Source organism: Pristiophorus japonicus, chromosome X (assembly GCF_044704955.1).
Source record: "Pristiophorus japonicus isolate sPriJap1 chromosome X, sPriJap1.hap1, whole genome shotgun sequence".
Taxonomy (NCBI): Eukaryota; Metazoa; Chordata; class Chondrichthyes; family Pristiophoridae; genus Pristiophorus; species Pristiophorus japonicus.
In genome coordinates, this window is record NC_092010.1 from 30,241,248 (window position 1) to 30,257,145 (window position 15,898).

The 15,898-nt window shown below is 46.2% G+C and overlaps 1 protein-coding gene across 4 annotated transcripts in view; it reads left to right on the plus strand.

The window, feature by feature from the left end:
* LOC139240845 (keratin, type II cytoskeletal 8-like) overlaps positions 1 to 15,898 on the plus strand; it is a 119,254-nt gene that overhangs the window by 91,595 nt on the left and 11,761 nt on the right. For all 4 annotated transcript variants that reach the window (XM_070869327.1, XM_070869328.1, XM_070869329.1 and 1 more), the window contains exons 3-4: positions 14,093 to 14,407; positions 14,645 to 14,853. In XM_070869327.1, the coding sequence (XP_070725428.1) occupies positions 14,135 to 14,407; positions 14,645 to 14,853 (482 nt within the window). In that variant the 5' untranslated portion in view covers positions 14,093 to 14,134. The remainder of the gene's footprint in view (positions 1 to 14,092; positions 14,408 to 14,644; positions 14,854 to 15,898) is intronic.

Consider the following 15,898-nt stretch of genomic DNA (forward strand, 5'->3'; position numbering starts at 1 on the left):
TGTCCCCTAGTTTTAGTTTCCCCTCTGAGTGGAAATATCCTCTCTGCATCCACCTTGTCGAGCCCCCTCATTATCTTATATATTTTGATAAGATAACTCTCATTCTTCAAACTCCAATGAGTATAGGCCCAACCTACTCAACCTATCTTCATAAGTCAATCCCCTCATCTCTGGAATCAACCTTCTCTGAACAGCCTTCAATGCAAATATATCCTTCCTTAAATACGGAGACCAAAACTGCACGCAGTACTCCAGGTGTGGCCTCACCAATACCCTGTACAGTTGTAGCAGGACTTCTCTGCTTTTATACTCTATCCCCCTTGCAATAAAGGCCAACATTCTATTTGCCTTCCTGATCACTTGCTGTACCTGCATACTAACTTTTTGTGTTTCATGCACAAGGACCCCCAGGTCCCTCTGTACTGCAGGATTTTGTAATTTTTCTCCATTTAAATTATAATTTGGTTTTCTATTATTTCTGCCAAAGTGGATAACCTCACATTTTCCCACATTATACTCCATCTGCCAAATTTTTGCCCACTCACTTAGCCTGTCTATATCCCTTTGCAGATTTTTTTGTGTCCTCCTCACAATTTGCTTTCCCATCTATCTTTGTATCATCAGCAAACTTGGCTACCTTACACTCAGTCCCTTCATCCAAGTCATTAATATAGATTGTAAATAGTTGAGGACCCAGCACCGATTCCTGCAGCATCCTACTAGTTACTGTTTTCCAACCGGAAAGTGACCCATGTATCCTGACTCTCTGTTTTCTGTTAGTTAGCCAATCCTCTATCTATGCTAATATATTACCCCCAACCCCGTGTACTTTTACCTTGTGCAGTAACCTTTTATGTGGCACCTTATCGAATGCCTTCTGGAAATCCAAATACACTACATCCACTGGTTCCCCCCTTATCCACCCTGCTCGTTACATCCTCAAAGAACTCCAGCAAATTTGTCAAACATGATTTCCCTTTCATAAAACCATGCTGACTCTGCTTGATTGAATCATGCTTTTCCAAATATCCTGCTGCTACTTCCTTAATAATGGACTCCAGCATTTTCCCAACGACAGATGTTAGGCTAACTGGTCTATAGTTCCTTGCTTTCTGTCTGCCTCCCCTTTTAAATAGGGGCGTTACATTTGCAGTGCATCTTGTAGATGGTACACACTGCAGCACACTGGGCTAATATGGTGCAGTGGAAGCTGTTTAATCACGGAGCCTTGGCGGAAAGCTTATTTATCCTGACGAACTGCCTGCCCGGGCTGACAGAGGTTACAGCTGACTGTTCTGTCCACGCACCTCTCTGATGTCGTGTTCTCTCCAGTCGCTCGCATTGCAGTTGCTGTGAGGTTCAACTGTTCCACCGGTGTGCAGAGCGGACGGTTGATGGTCTTGTGCCTGAAAAGACAGATGACAGCCTATACTTCGTTGACACAGCAGAAAAGAAAGATCTGCCCCATAATAAAGGAACATTGAAGCCTAGGCGGGTCGACCTAATTCTGCATGACCTAATTTCTAACAACTCGCTGTATAATAGAAAAACTCCTCATCTCTTCTCTGGTTCTTTTGCCAATTATCTTGAATCTGTGCCCTCTGGTTACCGACCCTTCCGCCAGTGGAAACAGTTGCCCCTATTTACTTTACCTAAGCCCCTCATCATTTTCAGCACTTCTATTAAAGTCACTTAAGGTCAAGTTCTGAATGGACAGATGATCCGCGGTGACTTTCAAATCCTCATTGCTGCTGAAAAGTTGGGCTGATTGCCCATCAATTACACTGGAAAATGTTATGGCTGTTGCATATGGGCGCAGGAGCCTGTTTGCACAGCGTAAGGAGAGGGGGCTGAGAAAATGGTATCAAAATTAACAAGGAACACGTAAAAGAACCTACCAGGTAGCTGTAAAGGTTCGGTTTGAGGGATGAGATCATTTAAATCTTTTTTTAAAAATCTTGCAGAGTCTTCCAGTAAATAACTACTTACTCCAAAGTATTTCCTGTGCACTTTAAAGCCAAGTCACATCATTTAATTACACAACAAGACACAGGCTTTCCCTGTTTCCTGATTGGCTAGTGAAAGGATCACCGTCCCACGTGATCCCAGGCACGCTCGCGCACCACGGTGCGATCAGCGGGCCTCTACGCTGCGCCCAACTCTGCAAGTTTTTACTTGGGGCCTCGTACGAGGTAAGTGCGCATTTCATTTGAGGCAATTTCAGGGTGAATGTTTTTGATTGCGCCAGTGATTTCTCTCCCGGATTGCTCGCAGCCGTGTCCCGGTGTTTAATCTTTCCTTCCTGGAGACTTCAGGGCAATCCTACAGGCTTGGCAACTCTACACTTAAGAGACTTCTACTGCAGAGAAATGGGGTCAATATATCAGTGCTTAACCAGCACCTGTGCCTTTGCCAGCGTTACCCTTGGATGAGTGGAAAAAAGGCCCACCAGTTCCCACAGCTTGGGGTAGATTTTCAATTTGCCGCCTGGGTATAAAATTGGCATTGTGGGTCACCCGCCCGTTATAAGCACCCATTTGATTTGAAGTGAATACAAATGAAAATGATGCAGTTTGTATGTCGGCAGGGTGGGTGCAATCCACAATGGGCTGCTGTTGAAAATCTGCCCCATTGTTTTGAAGTTTGTAAGAGTGCTTTGTAAACACTGCTTTTGTCTTCCCTCCCGTGCTCTTTCACCTCCCGTGCAGTGTCTACCTCGGCCCGCGTAAAGGCGGCTCTACACGAGGAGTGCAACATAAAGTCGTCATTGTATTATAGATAATGCCACGAGAGACAACAGCGATGTTATCGTATGAGCACTTTGTTTGTATCAACTTCACAGATGCATTTAAAGGGAAGCTCGATAAACACATGAGGGAGAAAGGAATAGAAGGATATGGTGATGGGGTGGGAGGAGGCTCGTGTAGAGCATAAACACCGGCACGGACCTGTTGGGCCGAAGGGCCTGTTTCTGTGCTGTGTAATTCTATGTAATTCCCCTCTCCCCATTGACCACACAGATCATTAAACATGTTCTTGTATGTAGCCACATCCAGTAAAGTTACTATCTTTAGTCTGAGTAGTTCCTTGTTTTGTGTGATTTTTATCTTTACTAGTTATTAAAAGATAAAACCATTCCTTCTATTCATTTATTAGCAGTGGAATAATAAAGTGAGAGTTAGCACAAGTCATTTATTTACACAAGCTTTTCTCGCGTCCGGCCCAATATTTATCCCTCAATCAACATAACAAAAACACAGATTATCTGGTCATTATCGCATTGTTATTTGTGGGAGCTTGCTGTGCGCAAATTGGCCGCCATGTTTCCCACATTACAACAGTGACTACACTCCAAAAGTACTTCATTGGCTGTAAAGCGCCTTGAGACGTCCGGTGGTCGTGAAAGGCGCGATAGAAATCCAAGTCTTTTGTTCTTTTTTTCTTTCTCCGCTATTGTAATGGAGACATTTATGGCAGCTTCATTAAGAACTACACATCTACTGAGGGAATAAGGGGCAAGAAGAAGATGTCCTTTGTAATCATCGGAATATCTGGGAAAAGGGACGGAGGCAGAAAGAGTAAACAAATAACAAAATCACTTGATCCTGAAGCAATTATTGCAAATCCACCATGGAAGACGGAGCAACATTTCTTGTAAATAACCAGGAATAGGAGGTTTTGAGGAGGAAAGAACAAAGTCACTTGCAGCTCAAGCAAGTTTTCTTAAGTGTTCAGAAAATAATCTTAGGAATAGTGCAGCCGTGAGGCCTGGGATCTTTCAGTATCAGTGAGATACATCATATTTTACATGGAGACAGTCGTGTGTTATATTCTCCAAGATAAGAGGAGACTAATTGATGTCCTGTTACTGACTGCTCCATTTTTTTTCGGGGCAGAGGAGCAGTGAGAGATCGGAGCCCAGGAGCGTCGTGATCGGGGCCCAGGAGAGGCGAGGGTTCGGGGCCCAGAAGAGGCGAGGGCCCAGGGGCAGCACGGGCCACACTGCGATCTATGGATAGTAGGAGCATGTGTGCGCACTAGGTCCGTGCAGCAGAGCAGGTCTCCAGTCGTCCTGGTTAACCCTTGCCACTGGACCAAGACCTAGCTCTGTCAAGCCCGTGTGGGGGCTGGTGTGCAACGGCCACCCCACGTTAAAAAAATCCACGCACAGGCATCTTCCACCCTTCAGGATGTAGTTCGGGACCTGGAATATTAGGTCCTTCATTTAAACACTTGTGAACACATCCCTTTTTGGTGTGGAAGCAAGTCATCCTCGATAGGAGGAACTGTTCAATAATCATGCCCCATTGCAGAGATGTCCAAACACCTGACATGCAGCGGGGCTGTGAAGAATACAAAAAAAACTGTACTCTCGATCCCAGGCTATCCATGAGCAATGCCAGTGGAAATGTTCCAGTATTTATAAATCAACGAGTCTGGTGCCTTTGTTTTTAAAAAGAATGGCCGGCAAACCTCAATAGAAAAATTAAATGGCAGAAATCCATCTTAGCTGTTGAGCTTTTTGCAATTCCTGGTCCTCTGCTGGAGCATTATTTTCATTCTCATCTTCATCCCTTTCCTGAGGCCTGTCTATTGCTGCTGCTTATCTTCACCAAGCACAGAGTTCCCTAGCGAAATAGAGCGATTTGAAATTTGCCTCTGGCAGCATTGGATCTGCCGCCCGTTATACGCAGCGCCTGATATTCAGTTGCATCGACTGCAGGGGAGCTGAATCTCAGGCACTGCGTATAACAGGCATCCGATCCAATGCACCTGTTCTGTGCCAACGCTCGAGGCAAATTTCTAGGCCTCAATCTAAACTGAAACTTAATGGGAGTCATGTGGTAAAATGAGGGCTCATATTACTAAAGATAATCATGGGGAAGTGCACTGGGGAGGTGAAATGGGAGAATAAAAGGGCCAAAAGGGAATAAGAAAAAGGTTAGTCGATAACATAAAAGAAAACAGTAAAGGCTTTTGTAAGTATATAAAATTGAAAGACGAATGAGAAAGGGTAGCACTGCTCAGGGGTGAAGGAGGTAGTCTTATTATGAAAGATGAAGGTATGGCAGATAAATTAAAAAAATATTTTTCATTGTTATCTTTAAAATGATGATGGAAGTGAGAATGATGGCGTACTAGAGGTGGAAATAGACAATAAGAAATGTTAGAGATAACTGTGGAAAAGGAACAGTTTTTTTTTTAATTAGCAAAATCCCATGGTAGATAATTCACTCAGCTCTAAGGGAAAGTACCTTAGCCCCAGTGACGGAAGTCATAGAGGACTTTGCCTGAATGAGTCATCATAGGCGGGCCCTGAAAACGAGGATGACTTGCTTCCACGCCAAAAAAACGACAAGTTCACAGGTGTTTCAATGAAGGACCCGAACTACATCCTCAAGGGTGGAAGATCCTGTGCGTGGATTTTTTTAACGTGGGGTGACCGTTGCACACCAGCCACCACACGGGCTTGACAGAGCTAGGTCATGGTCCAGTGGCAAGGATTAACCAAGACGACTGGAGACCAGCTCTGCTGCACGGACCTAGTGCGCACACATATCGCAGTGTGGGCTGGCCCGTGCTGCCCCTGGGCCCCTGGCCCCGAACTCATGCCTCCCATGGGCCCCCATAACGTCCCTCTACAGTCTCTGATGAGTACAGCTCCAACAACACTCAAGAAGCTCGACACCATCCAGTACAAAGTAGCCCGCTTGATTGGCACCCCATCCACCACCTTCACCATTCACTCCCTCCACCACCGGCGCACCGTGGCTGCAGTGTGTACCATCTACACAATGCACTGCAGCAACTCGGCAAACCTGCGACCTCTACCACCTAGAATGACAAGGGCAGCAGGTGCATGGGAACACCAGCAGCTACAAGTTCCTCTCACAAGTCACACACCATCCTGACTTGGACATATATCATTCCTTTATCATCGTTGGGCCAAAATCCTAGTACGCCCTACCTAATAGCATTATGGGAGCACCTTCACCAAATGGACTGCAGTAGTTCTAAGGATAAGGGGTAGGCCATTTAGGACCAAGATGAGGAGAAACTCCTTCACTCGGAGAGTTGTTAACCTGTGGAATTCTCTACCGCAGAGAGTTGTTGATTCCAGTTCGTTTGATATATTCAAGAGAGAGTTAGATGTGGCCCTTACGGCTAAAGGGATCAAGGGGTATGGAGAGAAAGCAGGAAAGGGGTACTGAGGTGAATGATCAGCCATGATCTTATTGAATGGCGGTGCAGGCTCGAAGGGCCGAATGGCCTACTCCTGCACCTATTTTCTATGTTTCTATGTTCAAGAAGAAGGCCCACCACCACCTTCTCAAGGGCAACTAGGGATGGGCAACAAGTGCCGGCCTTGCCAGTGATGCCCACATCCCGAGAATAAATATATAAACAAAGATTCTGGTCACAGGTGCTCAAACTAGGTAGAAAGTTACCGAAATAGTTGAGAAGACCCAGGAATGAACGCAGCTCCGTCACACTCTGGGGTCTGGGTGCATTCTTGATTGCCTCTGTCTTCGAGTCCGTAGGCCTGATGCCGTCTGCTGCAATCTTTCTCCCCAGGAATTCGACTTCTGATGCCATGAAAACGCAATTGGAGCGTTTTAGCCTGAGTCTCACTCTGTCCAGACGATGTAGAACCTCTTCCAGGTTGTGCAGGTGTTCGGTGGCATCGCAACCGGTGATCAGGATGTCATCTTGGAACACGATGGTTCTCGGGACAGACTTCAGCAAACTCTCCATGTTTCTCTGAAATATGGCTGCCGCCGAGCGAATTCTGAAAGGGTACCTGTGGTATATAAACAGACCTTTGTGCCTGTTGATACACGTCAGTTTTTTCGAAGATTCGACCAGCTCCTGTGTCATGTAAGCGGAGGTCAGGTCCAATTTGGTGAACGACTTCCCCCCCGCTAGCGTTGCAAACAGGTCATCAGCCTTGAGTAACGGGTACTGATCCTGTATCGAGACTTGGTTGATCGTTACCTTGTAGTCGCCGCAGATCCTGACCGTGCCATCACTTTTCAACATTGGGACAATTGGACTGGCCCATTAGCTGAACTCGACTGGTGATATGATTCCTTCCCATTGAAGTCTGTCCAGTTCGATCTCGACCTTCCCCCTCATCATGTACGGAACCGCCCGAGCCTTGTGATGGACAGGTCTTGCATCCGGGCCTAGGTGGATCTGCACCTTGGCTCCCGTGAAGTTGCCGATGCCTGGTTCGAACAATGAGGGAAACTTTCTCCGCACTTGAGCACACGAAGCGTCATCCACTGATGATGAGGCTTTAATATCGTTCCAGTTCCATTTAATTTTCTCAAGCCAACTCCTGCCGAACAGTGTTGGGCCATTACCTGGAACTGTCCACAACGATAAATCATGCACAGCTCCATCGTACGATACCTTTACTGCCGCGCTGCCAATGACTGGTATGAGCTCTTTGGTGTAGGTATGCAGCTTCGCATTGATTAAGGCAAAAAGACCCAAACTGAGCCCAGTGTCCCACAGCTTTTCGAAAGCCCTCTGGCTCATTATTGACTGACTCACACCCATGTCCAATTCCATGGATACTGGAACCCCATTTAATTTAACTTCCAGCATTATCGGAGGACTTTTGGTAAAAGAATGTACCCCATACACTTCGTCCTGTACCTCGGGTTGTGTTGCCTGTACCGCTTGATCCACGCTGGATCGATCATCCTCAGCCACGTGGTGTGTCGCAGCACGCTTGCTCGGTTGCGGACACATTCGCTGAAGTTGCCCCATTGTTGCACAGCCTTTGCACACGTATTGCTTGAATCGGCATTGATGGGCCCGATGATAGCCCCCGCAATGCCAACAAGACGAGATTTGATTCACCCCCCGATGGCGGACTTTGAGCAGTTACAGGTCGTACGAACGCGGACGAGTCGGCCCTGCCATGTGCAGCTCTGCCTGCTGACGATATTATTTTATGCACAGTACTTGCCGGTGAGTTTCGATGCTGGGAAGATATCTGTTTCGAGTTTTCGTCCATGGACATGCATGCCTGGGCGATCGTGATGGCCCTGCTCAGGTCTAGAGATTCAGCAACCAGCAGCTTTCGAAGGATGATCTCGTGGCCAATGCCAAGCACAAAAAAGTCCCGCAGCATTTCCTCCAACGCAGCTTCGAAGTTCCATGGCCCAGCGACATGTCTCAGGTCGGTGACAAGTTCTGCCACGTCCTCGGAACGATTGTGCGTACAGAAACGATACTTCGCCATGATGATGTTTTCCTTGGTTTAAAGTGGTTCCGAACCAGCGTACACAATTCATCGTAAGTCTTATCCATTGGTCGAGTCAGTGAGAGTAGATTCTTGATAAGGCCATAAATTTTGGACCCACAAACGCTGAGGAGAACCGCCCTGCGCTTAATTGCGTTATCGGTTCCTTCCAATCCGTTGGCTACGAAGTACTGGCCGAGGCGATCAGTGAAATCCTCCCAGTCTTCCTCTTCCACGACTCTCTCCAAAATTCCATCAGACATGGTTGCGTGAAAGTTTGTATTTTTAACTCGTCGCCAATTGTTAAGTATCGAATAACTCCACGAGGCTAAGTATGGTGAGCTAGTTCAGGCATGACCTTACTCCAGTTTATTTATTCTCAAAGTGAGGAATCAACATGGCTGCCAACATTATATACACGGCTTGCACGTATCTGCCAGTGACCATTAGGACTCCGATAGTCACACCCTCCGGTGGCAGGTAAAACCCAATTAACATACATAACAGAGTCCATACACATTAAATGGTACAATTTTAAAGGGGGTGCAAGAACACAGAGACCTGCAGGTGTTTGTGCACAAATCTTTGAAGGCCACTGACATTGGTTAGATCCAGCAGCTGCAGCTGCCCCCTTCCAGTCCCATGGCACTAGTTCAAAGAAGAAAGAAAGACTTACATTTATATAGCGCCTTTTACGACCAACAGACGTCCCAAAGTGCTTTACAACCAATGAAGTACTTTTGGAGTGTAGTCACTGTTGTAATGTAGGAAACGGGGCAGCCAATTTGCACACAGCAAGCTCCCACAAACAGCAATGTAATAATGACCAGAGAATGTTTTTTTTTTGTTATGATTCAGGGATAAATATTGGCCAGAACACTGGGGATAACTCACCTGCTCTTCTTCAAAATAGTGCCATGGGATCTTTTACGCTCACTTGAGAGAGCAGACGGGACCTTGGTTTAACATCTCATCCAAAAGACGATACCTCTGACAGTGCAGCACTCCCTCAGCACTGCACTGAAGTGCCAGCCTGAATTTATGTGCTCAAGTCCCTGGAGTGGGACTTGAACCTACAACCTTCTGACTCAGAGGCAAAAGTGCTACCCACTGAGCGACAGCTGACACAGCTGATAAATGTGAAGGGCACTCACCCTGATGACCCCCGTGAGGTCATTGAACTTCTTGTGGCATTGTGTGCCAGTTCTGGCCACCATGTCTGCTGCTGACACCTCCTGTGCGATCTTCTGCCAGGTGAGTTTGAAAATGCTGGGCAACGGCCTCCATCCTCCGACTAGATGGAGTGCAGACCACCTCCTTTCAACGGCCTGCACTGAGGCCTCAGCAGCCTCTGTGGAGAATCTTCTGGCACGCTGCCTGCCCTCTTGCTACTCCATTTCTGCCGAAGTCTCACAAGTGGGCCGGGAAAACTGAAATGCGACTGCGTATGTGCAAAATGGGGACTTTTTTTAATGCCGCGATTTTCAGCTCGGGCGCACAAAGTTCGTTGTGTGACGCCTGATTTAGTGCCCCCGATCATGGATCCTCATTTTTTGGCGAAATTTGCAGACGAGGGCGCAAACTTTTTTCAGGCGGTATCAGGACCGCCCTGCTACTGCTACACCCCACTAAATCACTAAAGCCAAAAATCCAGCCCTTGGAGTACTGTGCGAGGTTCTTAGTCTGTCCATATTATAAAAAGTAGATTGAGGCACTGGAGAAAGTACAGAAAAAATTTACAAGGATGGTACCAGAACTGAGAGGGTACAACTGTAAGGAAAGATTGTGAAGATTGGGGCTCCAAAGAGAAGACTAAGAGGGGGTCCAATAGAGGTCTTAAAAATGTTGGCATGGTTTAAGAGGGGGGTTCAAGAGGGTGGATGTGGAGAAACTGTTTCCAGTTGTGGGTGAGTCCAGAAGAAGAGTGCATGAATATAAGATAGTCACTAACAGATCAAACAAAGGATTTAGGGGAAATTTATTTCTACAGAGTGTGGTGAAAATGTGGAACTAGCTGCCACATGGGTTGGTTGAAGCAGATAGCGTTGATGCATTTAAGGGGAGGCTTGATGCATACACGAGGGAGAAGGGAATTAAGGGATACGGGAGCAGGATGGGAAGAGGGAATGAGAGTGGGAGGAAGCTTGTATGGAGTAGAAACACCTGCTTTCGGGTCCTTCAGGCTTGTTTCTGTCCTGTAGATTCTATGCCATTTTTATGAAAGTTGAAACTTAATTTGTTTTCAGAATTGAACTTCTTCCGCCCACATCAAAACAGGATACTCAAGTTTGCTGAATTATTTAATTAGCATATATCTAGGTCACGTATCACATTATTTATGGTTTGCATTGTTAATGTCCTACTCAACTAGTTTTATGTCCTTCCTTTTAAACACACAACAATCTCCTTTGACCTGTTTGTGTTAAAATAAATTACATGATTGGAGAAGATAAGTTAACATTTTAGGCCCTATTTGCCCAAGTACATTTAAAGAAAGATCTTGAGATTATGCTGTGCAAATATTAGTTTGTGAGCACACAACACATTCATATGAAATTCCTTTCTCTGCTATTTTAATGGCTGGGTTAAGCCATTTTTATGCAGCAGGAAAATGCCTCTTTAAATAGTGAAGAGAATTTCCTCCAAATTTGTAAAGCGTTCCTATGCTACGGTTCACAGGGTGTAATTCCAAGACCAAATGCTGTTTACTTGTGCTAAAGTGCAAAAGTAGATTTGCACACATTCCTCCTCTGGAGTCCAAACCGTGGCACAAGGGACACATGCAGCTCACAAGCCGTGACAATCCAGCCCAGGAAGTCCAAGCAATCAATTCTCTTTGCGCTTTTATGTCCTATTTGCTGGTTTGTCCTGTTTGAATTTTGTGGGGCTGGGGGTTTGGAAAGGGGTGGTCTTGGTAATGTTGCCCCGTTGGTGGATAAATCCGAAATCGGAACACCAAGATCTGTTAGTGTCAGCAGCTTGAGATCTAACCAAATTAATGGGAACATGGACCTAAACTTTATGGCCCATCGGCTTCATGGTACAAACCTAACTGAACTACAAAGACAGGTATGGTCAGTCTTGGCGTAGGGGCAAGTAAATGTGTATAGTTCTGATCCACTTGAGGCAAACTATCTTTTTGATACAAAAAATCTGAACGAGAGTTGACCTGTCAACAGCAGAAACATTGGTAAAATATCAGGAAAGGTGCTTGTCTCCTGAATGGACCACGTGTCTCTTTCTTCAAAAAGCAACACACAAAATGGCTGATGAATATGTCTCTCTTCGAATGAGTGTGTTCAATCCATACTTGCTGAGGAAAAGCAATCATTTTGTACTTGAATGTAAGATCATCACATCAGTAGTCTGTTGTGTGCAGCTCTATGGTGTGAAAATTTGTCTGGGCCCATTTTCAGGGCCAGACTTGGCACTGGGTGGGGACATGCCCGAACCGAGAGGCTCGAGGTCAGCTCGAAATTGGGCCTTGTAAATATTCCGGGCAAGCTGCCAGCACCGACCGTGCCTCCACAGGCAACTTGTCCTTCAGGAGGATTGGAATTTGGATCACTTGCCTCACTGGCAGTGGCCTTCGATAAACCCTGGGAGGGGTGGGGAGCGGAGGCCAGCAGGAAGGGGGGCAGCAGTGCTGTGGAGCCAGGAGCACTGCTCCTCCTGGCTCCATATTAAAATCCCCCCAATAATGGTATTCATCTTAGGCCGCATCCATGCCAGCAAAACCATGCCAGCTCCACTCGGGGCAACCCAATTTCATAGATGCTGCAAAATTGGCCATTTTTGCCCTTATTTTCCGCCCATTAAACAGGTACAACGATGACCAATTTCTACCCTTGTGAATGATGCTCTGCCCCACTGAGTATTTTTTAAAATTCCTTCCTGCGATGTGGGCGTCGCTGGCAAGGCCGGCATTTATTGCCCATCCTTAATTGCCCCTTGAGAAGGTGGTAGTGAGCCAATTCTTGAACCGCTGCAGTCCGTGAGATGAAGGTACTCCCACAGTGCTGTTAGGGAGAGAGTTCCAGGATTGTGACCCAGCAACGATGAAGGAACAGCCGATATATTTCCAAGTCAGGATGGTGTGTGACTCAGAAGTGCTGGTGTTCCCATGCACCTGCTGCCCTGTCATGGGTTTTGGGAGGTGCTGTCAAAAAAGCCTTGGCTGCAGTTCATCTTGTAGATGGTACACACTGTAGCCACTGTGCGCCGGTGATGGAGGGAGTGAATGTTGAAGGTGGTGGATGGGGTGCCGATCAAGCGGGCTGCTTTGTCCTGGATGTTGTCAAGCTTCTTAAGTGTTGTTGGAGCTACATTCATCCAAGCAAGTGGAGAGTGTTCCATCACACTCCTGACTAGTGCCTTGTAGATGGTGGAAAGGCTTTGAGGAGTCAGGAGATGAGACACTTGCCACAGAATACCCAGCCTCTGACCTGCTCTTGTAGCCACAGTATTTATGTGGCTGGTCCAGTTAAGTTTCTGGTCACTGGTGACCCCCAGGATGTTGATGGTGATGGATTCGGCGATGGTAATACCGTTGAATATCAAAGGGTGGTGGTAGACTCTCTCTTGTTGGAGATAGTCATTGCCTGGCATTTGTATGGTGCGATTATTACTTGCCACTTATCAGCACAGGCCTGAATGTCGTCCAGGTCTTGCTGCATGCGGGCATGGACTGCTTCATTTTCTGAGGAGTTGCGAATGGAACTGAACACTGTGCAGTCATCAGCGGACATCCCCACTTCTGACCTTATGATGGAGGGAAGGTCATTGATGAAGCAGCTGAAGATGGTTGGGCTTAGGACACTGTCCTGAGGAACTCCTGCAGCAATGTCCTGGGACTGGGATGATTGACCTCCAACAACCACAACCATCTTCCTTTGTGCTAGGTATGACTCCAGCTAGTGGAGAGTTTTCCCCCTGATTTCCATTGACTTCAGTTTTACTAGGGCTCCTTGATGCCACACTTGGTCAAATGCTGCCTTGATGTCAAGGGCAGTCACTCTCGCCTCACCTCTGGAATTCAGCTCTTTTGTCCATGTTTGGACCAAGGGTGTAATGAGGTCTGGAGCTGAGTGGTCCTAGCGGAACCCAAACTGAGTATCAGTGACCAGGTTATTGATGAGTAAGTGCCGCTTGATACAGTCGACGATCCCTTCCATCACTTTGCTGAGGGTAGGCTGATGGGGTGGTAATTGGCCGAATTGGATTTGTCCTGCTTTTTGTGGACAGGACATACCTGGGCACTTTTCCACATTGTCAGGTAGATGACAGTGTTGTAGCTGTACTGGAACAGCTTGGCTAGAGGCGCGGCTAGTTCTGGAGCACAAGGCTTCAGCACGACAGCCGGGATGTTGTCGGGGCCCATAGCCTTTGCCGTATCCAGTGCGCTCAGCTGCTTCTTAATAGCGTGTGGAGTGAATCGTGTGGCTGAAGATTGACTTCAATGATGGTGGCGACCTCAGGAGGAGGCCGACATGGATCATCCACTCGGTACTTCAGCCTTGTCTTTTGCACTGTTATCATAGAATATATTGAATATTTGTTGTAGGTCACAAAATAAATCAGTAGATGTGTTATGGCAGCCAAATTGTTTCGAAGGAAGGCATGAATGGCAAGTAATTCGAATATCATAATGGAATGTGTTCATTAAGTATTAGGCCAAGCCTTTGGTATGTAGGTGGCATAACCACATTCCACACAACTCCAAGAAAGGATCTTCTGGACAAACGTGCAATACAACTTGAGGCAGGTTCTTGCTCTATATAAAGGGCGTGCAGACTTGTAAACCTTAACCAGATTTGGCAACCTTTGATTTTGCAGAGTTCCAGTTGACTTCCACCACCGCTTTCAGAAAAAGCCAAAATGTTGAAGCACTCTGAGCAATCTAGGGTCCGAGGCAGCAGCAGCAGCTCCTATAGCCAGTCGAGCATGACAGGGAAAGAAACCTCTGTGAAAAGGAGCACAGTTACGACTTTAAAGAGTTTTGACAAAGTCAGTCCTTTATCCAGCCAAACAAGCATCAAAACCTCTGCTGCATACAACCTGGAGGTCGATCCTCTCATCCAGGTGATTCGACGGGAAGAAAAAGACCAGATCAAGACACTCAATAACCGCTTTGCAGTCTTTATCGACAAGGTAACAAAATAAAATTGCTTTTCTGTCAGTTCTGCCTGTAAAATATTTTCCTGCAGTTTAAAAATAGGTTCATCATTTTCAGTGGGAAGTGACAGCTGTTCGTTTTTGCCTGCTTTGGATCCGATAGGTACTTAAAATTGTTTTGTTGTTCTTGTGCTAACGGTGCTTTCCAATTTTGAGTGCTTTCTTATTCTCTACCCCCGCTACCCCCTCCCACTACCCCTTCCACCCTTCCAGGTTCGTCACCTTGAGCAACAAAACAAAATGTTGGAGACCAAATGGGCCGTCTTGCAGCAGCAGGGAGGTTACAGTTCCAACAATGAGGATGTGTACAAGTCATACATCAGTGCCCTCACCCGACAGCTGGAAAGTTTTAAGCAGGACAAGTTTCGGCTGGATAGCGAACTGGAGCAAATGCATGGCACAGTGACGGGACTCAAGATCCAGTATGTATCAAATAAAATTCTGTTGCTTTTAAGAAGTCTGCTCTGATTAAACAGCAGGTGTAAACCATAGAATCAAAGAAAGAGGCCATTGTGTCTATGCTGGCTCTTTGCTTGAGCAATCCCATTCTCTCTCTCTCTCCACCAACCTGTATCGTCCTCTGCTTTAAATATTTATCTGCTTCTCCCTTAACAAATACAATGGTCTCTCCTTAACCACTCACTTGGTAAAGCATTTCCTGATTTTCCAACACGCTGCATAAAGAAATTGAAAAGAAACTCTGGTTTCAAATTTTCTCCTTCCCAAGTCCTGAGTTCAACTGTACTGCCTCAACTGAGACCAGGACAGACCAACGATTGGACTTGGGACCTCTCCAAGTCACTCTCTGGTTCGCACAGCTCAGTTAGTGCACCAAAGTCTGCTCTTGTTAAACGACAGGTACCACTTGATGTTTGCATTGAGCTGAAGGGGTTTTGTCTGTGCCGAGTAGCAAACACTGCAGTGTAAGCTCAAGTAGACTTAGCAACAGGTGGGAGGTCATCCCCGGGCAATCGTCTCACATCACTTGGCCTTCACACCTGTTACAAAACTGCAACCTGATGCGAAAAATCTAATTTAGAAAACTTAGTTTGTAATGTTAGCAGATAGCCAATCTCCCATCCGCTCTCTTCTCATACTACAATTTAGCTGGTCCCTGGGTAGAGAGGGAATAATTAGGAGCAGTATTGTAACTCGGGGCTGCAGTTACAAGTCTGGCAGTAGTCCCTGTAGTACACTGACACCTGTAAAAATACATCAGATCATAATGAAATTTGGCTTACTCCACTTCTTTTAAAAAATCGTTTCCGTTGAGAAAGTTTCTGGAAAAAATTATCCTTTGCTCAATATAAAATTGGAAAGTATCTTATACATTGCGATACTTACTGCATGGGTGATTCCATTGATTAGCAATATGAAGGTGAGAAGCAGCAAGAATGTGTGTTGTAGATCTTTCAACATGCACACTTCCTCCTCACATTCTTTCCTGAAAGAGAAGAAAAGCCCCTG